The 16,141-nt window shown below is 42.4% G+C and overlaps 1 protein-coding gene across 2 annotated transcripts in view; it reads right to left on the reverse strand.

The window, feature by feature from the left end:
• SPOCK1 (SPARC (osteonectin), cwcv and kazal like domains proteoglycan 1) overlaps window positions 1–16,141 on the reverse strand; it is a 246,313-nt gene that overhangs the window by 5,761 nt on the left and 224,411 nt on the right. For both annotated transcript variants that reach the window (XM_026047477.1, XM_026047476.1), the window contains 3 exons: window positions 9,768–9,884; window positions 3,754–3,975; window positions 2,350–2,412 (listed from right to left, as the gene is read on the reverse strand). In XM_026047477.1, the coding sequence (XP_025903262.1) occupies window positions 2,350–2,412; window positions 3,754–3,975; window positions 9,768–9,884 (402 nt within the window). The remainder of the gene's footprint in view (window positions 1–2,349; window positions 2,413–3,753; window positions 3,976–9,767; window positions 9,885–16,141) is intronic.

A 16,141-nucleotide genomic window follows, 5' to 3' on the forward strand; every position in this document is an offset into this window, starting at 1 on the left:
GTCTCTATATTTTAAACTATCTCATCCTTTCTCTTTCCCTTGGCAATGAAACCTTTTCCCTTTTTTGTCACAGGCCTTTTGCCTAGCTCCACCGTGGTTCGTGTACAATATTAAACCACTTCACACCAGCTGTAAAAGCCATAGATTTAAAAAAAAATACGGGACAGGCTCCTTGGCAGCATGACCAAACACAGCTCCATTGGACTGGAAGGATTATGTTCTGGGTCATGGTGCAGAGGATGAGGAAGGGGGGCAGTTTGTGGCAATTTGCCTTGCACATGCAACATAAGATAAATATTTAGCTTTAAATATTTAGTTACACACACTAATGGCCCAGTACAGCATGCTAGCCAAGAGAACAAGTTCTGGCAATCAAGTACCCCACAGAGTGGGAATATTTCATGCCTCTATTTGGTTTGGTTTCCTTACACATATAACAGCACCCTTCATCAGCAGACATGGGGAGAGTAATTATACTACTAAGGACTGCAAAGCACCGAGGTAAGATCTAAAGGGTTAAGTGCAGCCAGCTTAATAAAAAGCTTCCCATATTTGCTATTATACCAGCTGGACTCACAGGGCTGATCTAGAAGAAAATAGGGCTGGGAAGCGAAATTTAGTATGATAGTAATGTGGGAGAAGCATCATCAGGCTGCACAGTTGTATGTCCTAAAAGCACATTCACTGCAGTTAATTGTACTCGAAGTAAATCTGGTAGGAAAAGATGAATCGTGCTGTTTACTTTTTAATTCAGTCCCCTGGGATGCTCGAGTCTATTTGAGAGTCTCCAAACTCAACATATCTAATGGCAATGCCTTTGAAGTACTTTGTTGCAACTGTCACGCATTTTGAAAAATATATAGAGAAAAAAATATCAGAAGTCCTCATTTTTTATCAATGGATATGAGTTCACAGAAATCTTCAGGAATGGAAATTTTGTGCTCTATATGTCAGGCGTGGAGAAGGAAAGAGAATAATTAAGGACTAGTTTCTCGGAAAATATTCATCTTTCTTCGATCTTTCTTGTTGCTACAAGCGGGGCTTCTCTCAGCTGTGTGTTCTCTCTTCTGTTTGCAGGATGTGGTAACTCAGTGAAGAGAAGGGACACTGTTTTCCTCTGTGTGAGTAGCAATGAAATTAGATTAAAATCTCGCAGACAGGTGTCATTATGCAGGCAGACTTTCAAGCAAAGGAGTGACCCAAAGAGTTTCTCCCTGTACATTTTTCAAGCTGGTGGAACAACCTATGCCAGACACTGACTGATTGATTTTATACCTTTTTTAGCCTATTTTATACATTTTTTAAACAGTTAACTGGAAGTTTTTTGTAGTAAGGGACTATTCTTGCTGCTTTTATTTTATGGTGTCTTTTTGGCCCTGCTCTTGTGACCAGATCCCCAGATCCCAGTGCTATGTGGCAGAGCTGCCTGTATGTTGCACTACCTGCGCTAGTCATTATCTTGCCATGCACTAAAAAAAAAAAAAAAAAACACATAGACTTCAACCTAGATGACATCAACAGCACATAGCAAATAACAGCAGAGCATAAAAGAAACATGGGATAGCCAGAGCTTGCTCCTAGGAACTGTAGTTTCAGCAGCTCTGAAATTTCTTATCCTTCAAGCAACAACCCTATGAATGGGTGGCAGAGCTGAACCATAACCCTGGGATGTCTGGGTGTGCTTATAGTGACTTTGAACAAAGCAGTCCAGGTTGGGATGGTTTCCAAGGCGCCGGCTTTTGGGAATGGCAGGATTTGGTAAAGATGAGCTTTGCAGAAGCGTTTTGCAAGGTTTGCTAATGAGCGTTCAGAAAAAAAAACAGAATAAAGAGCCTTTGGTGTGTGCTGATAAATCTCATATGCCCTGTGCATCAACACACTGGAGCAGAAACGTCTCTAAGATAATGCTAGAGAACCTCTAGGTAAGTAACGGTGCAATTTTAGGCAGCAGAATTAGCTAAATTAAAATAACCCAGTTTAATGACCTGATTTTTCAGCCGTTAAATAGAACAATGCCATATGGGAGATTATTCCACGCAGTTTTAGGTATCCGGAATGCTACTAGATGAGTCAGGTTGGGCTTCCAGTAGGCAAGGGAGAGGCAGGCACTGTCACAGCTCGTGTGCACAGGAGCATCCTGAGGAGATGTTCAAGATGAGGAGATGCAGCTCACTGCTTGCAATTGCAAGGAGATGCAATCGTTTCCCAGCCTTTGGTCCACCCTCCTTGGTGCACACTCCCAACTCCAAGCATTACCCCTAATTGAAACCCTATTGCTGCCCAGGAAGTTACAATAATCACAGAAGCTTTAATTAGTTGAGTAAATGAGCAGCAAGCATCCGAACTTACCCAGCAGACTCTTCCCTCGACTTAGCTTTTGAATTCTATTCATTTCATTCTGGCAGGGAAGACCTGAAATATAAAGTATGGGAATCAGTTTCCAGATGGTGCAGGACAGACTCTCTAATGACTGGCTTCACTATTGACATGAAACGTAGATGCCTCTACACCTGGGAATGGAACAGGCCCACATGCTGATACTGTTCTGCAAAACGAATTTGTGCCATTAGCTCCACTAATTAAAAAAATGCAACAAGCTGTAGTTGAAAATACTGTTTTGGGGCTGCTTTCATTGTTAAGTGGTTTCTCCGCTTTTTTTTCACCGAAGTGATATAATGCCAGCTTGGTAATTTAGGATTTGCTAACAGGCTAATACCTTCGTTAATAAGCAAACAAGATCTTAGGCTTTGTATTAGTGATTTTAAAGTGCGCGTGTCAGCACTTTGTATCTCTCTGTTTCAACCATTGAGAGATATTATTGCAGTTCATCTGTGACCTTAAATATTGTTACAAAATGACCTTTTATACCAATGATAACTCCTTTAAAACAAACAAACAATCTTCTACAGTCCTTAAGAGCCAAGCAATCAAAATTTAAACACAAGGAGACCCAACAACTTTTCTTTGACCCCCAGATACTATGTATGTAACTGTAGAAGAAATAAACCGAAGTGGACAGATGCTCTTGTCAAGCTAGATGCAGCACTCTGGAAAACACGATTGCTAGAAAATGCCAATGTGAAATAGCTGAACTATTAAAATTTTGAAACATTAATGCTAAACTCGCAGTAATTTTGAAGATGCAGTGCATGAGAGACCAGCAGTCCTGATTGTTTTGGGAACAAAGCTCCAGCTTTAGAGTTTTTGGAATAAAGCTCAAAGTTTAAAACCAGTGTTACCAGTTTGGGCAAATATTGGAATTAATTTTGCACACAAATAAGTTGAGCGATGCGTACAGGACTAGGATTTTAGGGGCCCTGCTAGCTAAGCTAGCTAAGCTAGCTAAGATGTTAGCTAGGATTTTAGAGGCCCTGCTAACAACAGGCACCCAACGGGAGCACTGGGCGCATCTACATTGTCTTCATGCAGATGAAGGTGCTGAAGTTCCCAAGTGCATATAGGGCATCCTCAGCACTTTGCCCATGGTAGTTTGGCTGCTTCAAGTCTTCTTGTTCAGCTGTCTCCTTAATCAAATTAATATTTTAAAGAATTCTTGTCATCCTTCTAGCAAGGATGGACACGTCTGACTGGCATAAACACCAGGAACAAGCAACAGCAGGAATATGAAACCGCTTAGCCTAAAATGCTGATTTTTGCGTGCACATTGTTACACGTGAATATTGAAAAATTACAGTGACCTCAGCAATTCCCACCCTCGCATCAGAGATCTGCTTGCGAAGCAGAACCACTCACCGGCGGGCTTCTGAAAGCAGTAGCACCACTCGTTGTTAGAGAGCTTCCCGTCTTTGAAGGAGTCGCAGGAGTTGAAGAGGGGCTTGACGCAGGGCTCATACTTATCCAGGTAAATGGCGCTGATCTCCGAGGGATCCAGCAGCAGGTCGTAGTTCATGTCCAGTTTGTTGAACATCCAGCCTAAGGAATCCTTACAGATGGGCAGGATGCTGGTGTCAAACCCTGGAAGACGATAGGCAAACAGCCCCATGTGAGTCATTGCACACCCTGCAGTCACCAGTCCTCGAATGATCCAAAAAAAAAAAAAAAAAAAAAAAAAAANAAAAAAAAAAAAAAAAAAAAAAAAAGTCTTTTTCTTGGCTGGATTCTGAATATTGACCTGACCTGTGCAGTGCAGCAGAAATCTCACAACAACTGCCTGAATAAAAAGCTTAAAATCCCAACATGCCTGCAGACTACTGCTCATGCTCTTTATAAACCGCAGAGCAGTGAAAGCTGAGATTCAGACCTGCTTATTGTAATTCCAAGTTATTGATGCTTAAAAGAAAGACACCTACTTCTTTCTTTCTTTTTTTCCCCCATCCTCAGTCCCATATCTGTTGACCTTATTTCAGAAAACTGAAATGGCATGAGAAAAGGCAACAGCCACCGTGTTTTCAAAACAGGCTGACGCAAAATGCAATTTAAACGCTTCTTTCTGGATAGGTCCCCAATCAAATTCTTCTGTAGCGTGTGCTCACTACCCACCTCTCATGGCCTGGGCTTTGCCCTCCTGGAGGCCACATCTCCCACAGAGAACAACCTGTGCCGAGGTTGGGCCTGAAAACACGTCAGGGACCGCGGTGGGGATGCAGGGACTGTCTCTTTTGCTTGCTCCCTCTGTGGGAAGGTCTACACTGATGCAAACGCAATCAAGAGGCACCTCCTGCTCTCACTTCATTGCAGCGTTGGTGACTCTTGGCTGCTGTGGGATTTTGTGATTCCTCCCCAGAGAGAGTCCCACTGATTTTTAGTTCTCTCCCACAAACTAGGGCATTATAAATGCACACAGTCGCTGCCATTTGAAGGTCTGCTGCAAAGATGGTCCTATTGTCAAAATTAGCTATGATTTACGTGTCTGTGCCCCAGGCACCCTGCTTTATGGGAAGACCTCAAGCTTCACTTTGCTTGCTCTGAGCATCAAGTCTTGTTTCCAGATGTTCTTCGTTCAAGGCATGTCAGAACCACTGCCGGATTCTGCTGCTGTCTCCAAACTCTTCAACCTGCCTGCTATTTTAAGCATTACTTCAAGGGCAAATTCATTGAATTCATAATTCAATTCGGAGTAGGACTGAGGGTAGACACTGGGACATTGTTTTTTTGATGTATTATTGAAAAATGGGTGGTAGTGGTGTAAATTATGCAGTTAGAAGGCCATCACAGGCTCTCTTTAGAACCTGTTCTGCAGTTTTTGAGTCCTTGCTGTCCCTAGTTTGTAGCACCGTCATTTCTGTCAATGCCATCTAGATGGCGGTTCTCAGGGGCTGTCTTGAGGGTATAGGCTTAGGCCTTAGACTTGAGGGTAAAGCGAGATTAAAAGGCAGGTTATGAGTGACAAAAGTATCAGAATTTGACAGACTATTCAATTTCATAAGAGCTTACAGACAAAGGGCCTTTATTTGCTTTATAGTTCGCAAAAGATTTTTGTGATATAGTGTTGAAAATGGGTAGAATTGTTGTGAGTTATGCAATCGGAAGGACGTCATGGTCACTCTTCAGGACCTCTTCTGTAGTTTTTGTAGCCCTTGCTGGCCCTACTTTGTAGCGTGGTCATTTCTGTCTATGCCATCCTGATGTCTGTTCTCAGTGTCTGTCTAAACATTTTTTTTTTTTTTTCTGAGAACTGTGTGCCACGCTGCTGCCTTCACCTTCCTGTTCATTCCCTCTTGTTTCCTCCCTCTGCTTTTCAGTGTTTTTTTTTTTCCCTCCATACCACTCTCTCATTCTGTCAGTGTATGGAATTCCATCTGTTTACCTTATAAAGGAAACAAAGCGTGTAGGCCCACTCCAAAGTACTGCTGCTTGAGTTTTCCTTTTTAAATTATGTTTGTATTGTTTTACGTATTCGTTACATTTGTCTTAAGTGCTACTGTGATATGTAGAAAGCACACAAAATCCAATTGTAAGTGACCTGACGATGTAGTCCCCTGAATATCTACTGAATGGTGGTAGGGTGCAGGTAAAGTGTGATTTGGAGATCTTCCAAACCTGCCTGGATGCAACCCTGTGCCATGTGCTTTAGATGCCCCTGCTTGAACACCTAGATGACCTCCAGAGGTCCTTTCCAACCTCAACCATTCTGTGATTCTGTTACTTCTCTTTCCACGGTGCAGATGTGGTATGGCTGAGCCATACGTGCCTGTCTGCCCTTCCTGAGTCCTTTCCACAGGGCAGATGTCCTCTGCAGGATGGTCCTCATGTCATGGTCCTGCTGCAAGTTCTCCCGTGTAGCCAGCCCTGCAGAGTACGTGTTGCTGAGCCCATTGGCCATCCACAATCATCTCCCACCTAGTGATAGTGCTGCCTCCAGCTGCCTAATAGGTAGATATTTAGAGAAATTGGACCAGTTCAACCCGAGAGGTGACTTCCAACCTAAATCATCCTGTGGTGACTCTGAGGGCTGAAGCAGGGAGCCAGGCTGGGGTCAGGTCTGCCTCGTTTGTGGCACATGAGGGGAGGCCAAGCAGTGCTGGATGAATTATGCTTCCTTTCCCGGTCTCCTGACAAATTTTCCTTCCCATATGGTGCAATATCCTAGAAGAAATAAAGTGTGTGCTGCACTTCAGGGATGAATAATGTTCTTTAGGTTAATAAACTGAATTTGGAGCCTGGAGGAACCGGTGCAAGAGCAGCCTCTGAGAGATCTTTCCTGCATCTTTCTGTGCCTCCACTCAGCCCTGCAGCAATGGCAGGCACTGCCAGCGATGATGCCAATTAGTGTCAACGTGCTGGTAGCTGCTCCATGGCAGACACCTGCTCGCAAGGACCTGGGCTGAGACCATCATGTTTCTCCTTCCATCTGACAGCTGCTTGGTGGCCTAAAGACTCTCCTTGGCTGCTGAGTGGGAAGGAATTCAAGCCAGCGACCTACATGTGAAAGTCTTGGTACCCCATTAATACTTAAAACGCTCCACCTCTGATGAATTAAAAGGGAATTAAAAAAAAAAAAGAAACTCCTAATTAAAATACAGAGACCTTCTGGCACATACATTTATTTCTCTCCCTTCAAGAGCTGACTTATATGAGTCAGATTTATTTTATTAAAGCATACTACAATTTAATCAACAGGGGAATAATTAACCCAATTTCCTCCATTGCTTAAAATAAGAGGAGGAGCAGAAATCTTCTGCAGAAAAGATCCTTTGTATTGCACAGATTGCTAGAAAAGGAAAACAAGTCCCACTCCAGTTAAAGAGACCATCTACATACAATGCAGGAGCATTATGAATTATTGACAGGCTTTGGAGAAATTTGCATCAGATTTTAGTACCCAATTAGCATTATTTCTTATTTCTAACTTGTGCCCGAGTTGCTCATGTTGATTTTATTTATTGAGGTGGCCTCAGTTGTACGAAGACCGCGAAGTCAGTTCCTGGCTGATGGTGTTTTGTTAGAGTCTGGCAGAGAGTGTAGGTCTGAGTTCTGAAACACCAATGACTTACCCTCTTCTCTTTCCTTTCATAAGAGATTTAAAAAAACCCTTGAAATTCTTTTCTTCACCTGGGGGTGAACTTAATACATTCAAAAAGCTTATTTACACTCACAGTAGCATCTTGAAAATTTAATGTAGCATAGAAAAATCTCTGCTGGAACACCTTCTCCAGACAGCTGATGTGTCTTAGGCATCTTAGTCATCACTTCCCACCATCTGTTCCCTTTTACTGCCACAGGGGCATACCCCAAATGGATTACTTTGAGGATGCATATGCTTTTTAAGACACTACAGGCATAACCAAACCAGTTTGGTTTAATGAAGCGATGAGCCTGGTGAGGAGGGGAATGCACGCAGAGCAGTAACAGGAGCGATGGGTTCGTCAGCACATGCTTTCAGAGCTGCAGGTGTCCTGCTTGCTGGGATTCAAACAAGCATTTTTTTTTTTCAGTTTGGGTCTGTGAACTTTGCTTTGAATTTTGAGCCCCATTTAAGATGTCTTTTATCCTCACAAATGTTTGAAGTGAGAGGAAGCCACATCCTGCTGTTCTTACTCAATGTGTGTTTCCAGAGAAAGAAACGGGTCTGCAGAACTTGGCACATGCGGATTAATTCATGAGTAGGGATGCAATCTCTTGAAAAGGAAAACAAGCCTAAGTTTTGTGGCATGCAGTAAAGATTTAAGCATCTTAATTCATAAAGTTTCTTTTTTTTCCCCTGACACATAAGAAAACAAGAATATGTGCCAAACTAAGTCAACAGTCTAAAAATGAACATTGTTGAGATCAAGTGTTTAAGATCATCAAGGCAGCCTTTCATACAAAAGCTGCCAGGAATCAAACTAAGCTAAAAAGAGATAACAGCTCCTCTGTGAATCAGAGCAAACACTGAAGAACTACCAGAAATGTTTTTCTCACTGAAATTGGTTCAACAAAAAAAATCCTTGAGGAATCAATTCTCTCTTTGGCCTTTGACTAAGCTCTTCAGGAGGAGCACAGGGAACATCTTCTTGACATATGGTTGAGGACCCAAGGGACTTCAGACAATGTTTTCTGTCCCTAGAGTTGCCTATGAGGAGGCCTGAAATGAATTCACGTCTTGAAGCCCTGATTAGCTGGATGCCCAGCTGCCTTTATGTGCCACTGCTCAGCTTCGTTTGCAAGATAAGAAAACTCTTTTCAGAGGGCTGTTCAAGAGAAAAATGGGATATACTGCTTCAAAGACTTTGTTGAAAATAAATCACTATTGGAAGTGGCTAAATAACTAAAGAAACCAGCCACTGGTATCAAAAGAGAAGGAAAAGGGAGCAGCTGATTGAAGCCTTTAACGTTTGGTTGTGTGGACCCAGGTTGGAACTAGGGCAGTGAAGGGAAGGCAAGACACACACCGCGGTAAAAGTTGAACATCCCACTTTGCAAGGCAGAGGTCTATGTATTTTGGGACACACTCTTAAAGAGGAATGGAAAATTAGTTTGTATCAGCTCTCTGGTGAGCATAACTTCCTTTGAGCTGTCATCTGAGTCCTTCCCCTCCCTGACATCAAAATCAGTCATATCGGTTCAACCCACAGAGAKTAACTGTCCTCTAAACTATTTTTTTTTAAGCATCAATGGAAGCTTAGAAGGTGTTATTAAACACCTGGAACACAACAGATAAGCCTGCCTTTTCTCTGTGTGTGCAATTCCAGCTTTCTGCACCATTTACCTAATCCAGCTCTGTAGCTAGGGCACGTATATTTTCATTAATCTTCCTCTTATACAGCTTGTTGAATAGAAATCACAAGAGAAAGTCTAAGTGAGTCTTTTCCAGCACTGTCCTAATTTCCTCCGTACCTGTACGCCCTGGTCTTGGCTGATGCCATGAGGTTGATCCCCAGTAGATGCAGATGTAGATGCAGTTGCCCTGTTTTGTACCCTGGTCATGGAGTGTAGCTGTACAGACACGAACCACGTCACACCACATAACCTCAGGCTCGGGGCAGGTCCCTGAGTGGCTTTATTTACTCACTTAGATGTGGCCTCCATGGCCTTCAGATTGAGCTAATTGCTTGCTGAATACAAAGGTCTCGCTGCCTTGCGCTGCTGGTTTTAAGGCAGTGGGAGCTGGAAAGAGCATATCCATAACCTGTGTTTGTGTTATCGTCACAATAATAGGAAATATATTTACAGCTATATACATGTATGTGTCTGCAGCTCCTATAGGAACCAGAGGAGCTCTTTGCAGGATCTGGTCCCCCGTGCAACCCTACACTTGCAGACACCCACAGCGTGGCGGTGCGGGGAGCATCCCGCCGTGCCCGACGCGCAGCCCGGGCTGTGCTTACTGCCTTGCGCCGTCTCCGAGCTCGTTGGCTTGATGACGCGGTTGGCGTCCTCGTGCAGGGCGCCGAACCAGTCCTTTAGCCGCGAGGCGAGACTCCGCAGCTCCTTGTCCGTGCAAGCTGCAGCAAGAACACAGAGAGCCACTCAGCCAGAGCATCAGCAAAACTCCCCCCAAATACTCCGTCGGAGAAAGATTTTTTATCCATGGTTGCAACGTCCTTGCTACTAAGAGCTTTGAATTGGAAGAAAAGGTTAGGGGAAAGCATGCAGGTTAAAAAGAAAATGTAAGTCGTGATGAATTTAAGTTACATTCAAGTACCTCCTTAGCAGCTGACATGATCTGTGATGGAAGGAACGACTCCCACGTCGGTCTGCAGGTTCCCAGGTGAGTTATGTGACTGCTCGACTTTTAGCATTTCAGATAAAAATCTCAGTCAGATAGATGGAAATGGGGGAGGGAAGACTTGCCTAGACCTACTACTTGAGTACTTTACTAGGAATAATCCATAACCCACATTGGCTTATTATCACGATAATAGGCAATATATTTATAGTTATGCAAATGTATCTGTCTATATATGTTTCTTTATATAAAAGAAAACTGTCGTGCTCTGCAGAGAAGCAGCTGGGTGTCATGGTGGACCACAAGTTGACCGTGAGGCAGCAGTGTGCCCTCGTGGCCAAGAAGGTCAATGGGATCCTGGGGTGCATTAGGAAGAGCATCTCCAGCAGGTTGAGAGAGGAGATAGTCCTCCTATACACAGCACTGGTGAGGCCACATCTGCAGTACTGTGTCCAGTTCTGGGCTTCTGGGGAAAGTCTAAGAGAGCTGGGCCTGTTCAGCCTAGAAAAGAGAAGGCTGAGAGGGCACGTGATCAATGTATATAAATACCCCAAAGGAGGCAGTGAAGAGGAGAGGGCCGGCCTCTTTTCAGGGGTGTCCAGAGATAGGACTAGAGGAAATGGCCACAAACTGAAGCACTAAAAGTTCCACAGGAAGTTAAAGACAAAAAAAACCAACAGTGAGAGTGACAGAGCTCTGGAACAGGCTGCCAAGAGAGGTTGTGGAGTCTCCTGCTGTGTAGATATTCAAAACCTGCTTGGACCCAACCCTGTGCCACATGTTCTACATGACCCTGCGTGTGCAGGGCGGTTGGACTAGATGATCTCTAAAGGTCCCTTCCAAACCCTCGACTTTATGTTGCTCTAATTCTATTGCAAATGATTCTTGCCATGTCTGAAGGCTGTTAACTCTTTCTTGCTAGCTAGGTAAAAGTGTCCCTGCTTCTCATCTTTATGAATTTTTACTGCCAGATATCTGATTTTTCCAGAAATCTGCCAAGAGGTTAATGTCCAGCTAAAGTAAACAATTTTAAGTAAAAAGCTACACTAGTCACCAGTTTCTGCTAGAAAAAAAAAAAAGTCTTCTTGTTTCTATATCAATTGTTGCTTGAAATTACGTGTTGAGGCTATTTTATTATTCCTGCTGTGTACTCGCTGTACATTTTAAATGCTGTTTCTGGGAACACAAAGCAAGATTTTATGCAGTAGAGGCAGACATCCTTCACAGGGTAAGACACAATAAGTCTGCTTCAATTCACTGCACATTATAATATTCCTCCCACCAAGTTATTGAATATCAGGTCTCACCGCTCATCTTCCTAGGTTAAACTCCATGCTCTGATGCTGCAGTGAACTTGTTGCTATCTTATAGCTGTGGTGAGTATTTTTTCAATCCATTTTTTCGGTCAGAAATAACGTTCAAGTTAAAAGTAAGACACCACAGGGCTTTTTAAGTCTTCTAGTGTATTTGGAACTGAGGGAGGAAAAGAAAGGGAGAGATTTTTCCCATTCTGCTGCAATGCCAAAAGGATTTGATATATTTTCCCATTAAAAATAAACATACGAAAATCACTATTCCACCAAGAGGGAGTCTAGGTGAAGAAGAAAACAGATCTTAAAAGTGCACCAGCAACACTAGAATAAGCCCAACCATTCTGGCGCTAACGAACCCTAAGCAGGAGACGCTGTCTGAAGGGGCTAGAGGAGAGAAAGCAAACTAATTTTACAGGTAATAAACATTCAGGCACCAGCTACCTTGAGGCAGGCGTGAATATTTTGTGAATTTAGGACAGATTTAGAGAAGTAATGAGGTTTCTATCACGCACGGATTTCAATGGGAGCTGGGTACCTAAATACAGACTGTAAATGAGCGAGATGTTCCTTCTGCATGGGAAGGGAGATGCAATTCCCCTCTTAAATTGCCATGAGACACCAGTTTTGTCTACATATTGGTACAGGAACATGAACAACCATAATCGTCTCCTTCTTAATCCTCTGTCTTCACTAATATTTTCTGGGGAGGGATTTGCCCACAATTATATCATCTTTCAAAATTAGAAGTAGATGATTTCTTTCTTCCCTTCTGACAAGTACCTGTCTCGTCCTTTGAAAGTCACTTTTGGAAAGGAAAGGCATGCCAAGTGAGCGTGGCTTAGCCAATTCCTCTTACATGACAGCTTATCCATATGCTCAGAGTATTTGACAGGCGCATCTCCAGTCAAAAATGCACGTACAACCAGTGCTTTGCCTGCTGATTACAGCAGCCAGGAGAAAACAAGCGAGTTCAGTGGGCTCAGGAGTGAGTCACAGAGCTTTGCTGTGCAGAACTGAAATGTATAAAATAGCTGCTGTGGTGCTCAGCATCTTTAGGAAGCTTAGCTCTGTCCCATGCTATGGACCCTCAAAGACCCCCTTCTTGGCTGCTTCACACGTCATCCTCAACATAGCAGCTTGAGCAGCATGGATGGCACTTGCTCTTGGCTTCACTTTTCTCTTGTTTTCATAGTCTGAAAACTGCCATCAAACCTTGCAGGTCACTTCTGGAGTTTGGTATTAGCACAACTCAACTGCAAGTCCCAGCACCAGCGTTATTTGAACACTAGAATATTTTTTTGCAAGTACCTGAGATGTTTCTCTCCACGGGCAGATACTCTGTGTGGGTGCTCGCTCAGGACTGGGATCTGTCTCCAGACAAGCTACTCCTGTTTTACAAGTAAAACAAGGATCTCCTGTTCTTTTAATACGCAGTGAATAATACATTTCTTTACAAGACCGCAGGAATTTAATGCATGGTTCTGATTAAATTTCAATTCAAGTAATTTAATTCCCTTGATTTTGCTTTCTCTTAAATATTGAAGTAGAAGAAGTATTACTTTCCATTTCTTGTATTAAAATCTATTTTAATACCACTGTGCCTAGTTTAAAAGAGCCTGCCTGTCTACCTAATGGAACTGCATTTTATTTGTTGATATAGGAGCCTATATCAACACCTTCAGAAGTTTCTAATCATTTTCAAGTGGTCTGGTTAGGGATACATTATTTGAGGCACTTCAAAGCGACTCGGTATTAAGTACATATGTTTAACACGCACAAAGTCAGGCCCAGCCTCCAGCTGGGCATCTGGGAATCACAGCATTTAATGATTCATTTCTGGTCATGCAGCCCGACTGCTACATATTGGACAATTAGAAAGGATAGCTCCAAGGAGTCCTACACCTAAGATTGTCATATATAAATTTGCATCAGTTTAAGTTGTACAACATTTTAAGAACCTTCTGCATGAAAAATGCAGTGCAAATGTACCAGTAATAATACAAGTTTCAAGTATCAGCTCTCAGATGAGAAGAATGGGGTCGTAGGAGGAAAAGACAGGATAATGGGTCTCTGTTGCTATTTGAAGATCTATGAGGACAGAATACGTAGGCTGCAAACCATATGGGTATTGACATGATTAGAAAAAGTGGGATGAAGAGAAACCCCAAGGGAGGGACCTCTCCATGGCTCTGCTCCAGCTACTGCACCTTCTCCAGTCAACACCCACTCCAGGAGCTCCTGCTGGGAGCAGGACACTCGTGCAGGCAGACAATTTTTTCTCTGTGCTGTATATTATCTTTAAGACAAGAGGATTTGACCTCAATTTGTTTCCTGCATGTTTTAAAAAGGGAAAAATAGAGGACGAGGATGTATAAAGGAGGAGGATATATTTGTTCCCAGATCCAACTGCCATCCCCAGATCAGAAGCTGCAGATGCTATGGCCATCCTGCAGAAATGATTTAACAGCAAGCACTGAAAGTGCCCATTTATTCCCAAGGGTAAAGCAATTGGTCCAGCAGGTATTTATTCCTAACAAACAGAAAGTGATGTTGCTAAATATCTTTTTTTCACGCAACAAAAAACATTAATCTTACCTAATGGAAAACCATCAGCATGCTGCAAAGGCTCAAGTTTGTACAGGCCATGCTTCCCTTATGGAGTTTTCCAACTCTGCAGACACTAATTTATCTACATAAGTGGTGAAAATTTACAGTATAACATATAATTTCATTTTTTAACAGAGTGTCCGTGCCAGAAGTGAACAATAAAATTGAACTCACTTCTAGAAGGATAAATCAATACTGAATGGCCTCTCCCGCCCCAGTTTTATTCTAGCCTAGCAAAACAATATTGCAAAAACCTACCTCTAACAAGACAAAGCTTATAATTCACATTGCAGTTTATTCTAAACAAATAGAATAAACTGCAGTTAATTCTAAACCAACCTTAGTACTAAGGCAGTACATCCCTGCTTTAATGTCTAGCTTGCTGACGTGCTAGTACTACCTGATGAACAGGGGTCTGCATTGCCTAGGACAGGGTTGTAGGGACACTGCATTCAGTGGCATATTTCCCACTAAACAAACTGTGTAAGCAGATGCAGAAACTGTGGCCACAACCTGCTATTTAGCAATCGACTTCTTTATCATCACTCATCTATTCAGCATGCGTTTGTTGCATTAGCACTACTATTGTTATTATCATCTTGCTAGCAGCAATGTATTTTTACCAATTACACGTGGAGAGCCTGGTCATCTGGATTCATATTGGTGTTTTACAACGCTCAATGAGCCTCTTAGGCAGGAACTGAGGAGGAAATTTGCTCTTCCCTGACTGCCAAAGCTCAGCATGGGAACATCCTTGAAGGCCAAGCTGGCTTCACCTGGCTCTGCTCTGTACAGGAAAGGGAACAGCAAAAAACAGGCTGTATTTCTTACAAGAATACAATGCAATTTCTTACAAGAAATTTCCAAGAATGTACGGATTCTTGGGGAGTCCATAGGATAAAATTGCCTCTCTTACACACTTCTGTTCTTCTGACACTACTGCATCTTTCTGAGATCGTTGAAATCAAAAATTAATGAGTTCCCCGATATTTTTAAAAATTTTTGTTTCACAAAAAGTGAACGCTTCCATAATTTGTTTTATTTTCTGTTCATGGGAAATTTGGGAAAATTTTATGCAGTACATATAATGAGATTTACTTCTCTTATAGAGCTTATTTACTCTCTTAGTTACTTCTTGTATAGAACAATTTCAAAAAACACTAGCATCAATTTTTGAAGCATTTTTTGGTTTTGTTTGCAATTATTTGGCTTCTTACCTTATGCTACAACTCAGTAACTCTCATCCCCACCTGAATCCTGCACATGTATGTTTTAAGTGGGGCAATCATCAAGCAGAGAGCAATGCATTTTTCTCTTAGCAGTCCTTAAAAGCAGCAGAGAAACCACAAAAACATTTACAATCACATTTACATTATTATTATTATTTTGCATAAGGAGTTGGACTGCAGGATCCCTCTCCTCATGGCTTGTCCTGATCCGCTGCCTTCCACTGCAATTAACTCAGAGGGAGTTTCCATTAGGGAATGCAGACTGATGGCAGGAAAGAACATACGCCTATCTGAATTAGGCTTATCATGTGTTAATAATTGCTATTTTTGTTTGCTCTAGTAGGAAAAAGTATTCTTTTTGTGTCTAATAAATCTCAACGACAGCTTGTGGTGGACTGAAAGGTGCCTGTTGGGAAGGTAAAGGTTCGGGCTATCCAACCTTACAGTAATGATCACTTCTGCTATTTGAAGAAACTACGTGTGCTGATTTTAGGACCAAAGCACAGAAATGTCAAAGATGTCATGGTTTTTTTTGTAGCTGATGTGTATCCTGTTATATGACATTTCTGACGAGCTAATGAACACAGAGACTATCCTTGACTGATCTGCTTTGCCACAGAAAAAGCTACCCTGTATCCTTCTCAGAGCCCCTATAGTCCCTTAGGATATTGTCTAAAAGCTGCAATTTGGACTCAAAAATTTATCAGAAGGACACCCTTTTGCCTGGTGGCCCAAGTTAATGCTTCATCATACACAGCAGCATGAGAGGCAACGGAGGAGATTTATTTCAGCTTTACTGCTGTCCACCATGTCTACCTGCTTCCTTGGGGACCTCACAAAGTGAAGATAAATCCAATTTCTCCATGCTTGAGCAGGATGTAGGA

The sequence above is a fragment of the Nothoprocta perdicaria genome, unplaced genomic scaffold (genome assembly GCF_003342845.1).
Source record: "Nothoprocta perdicaria isolate Ctin4 unplaced genomic scaffold, notPer1 scaffold_5, whole genome shotgun sequence".
In the NCBI taxonomy this organism is placed as follows: Eukaryota; Metazoa; Chordata; class Aves; order Tinamiformes; family Tinamidae; genus Nothoprocta; species Nothoprocta perdicaria.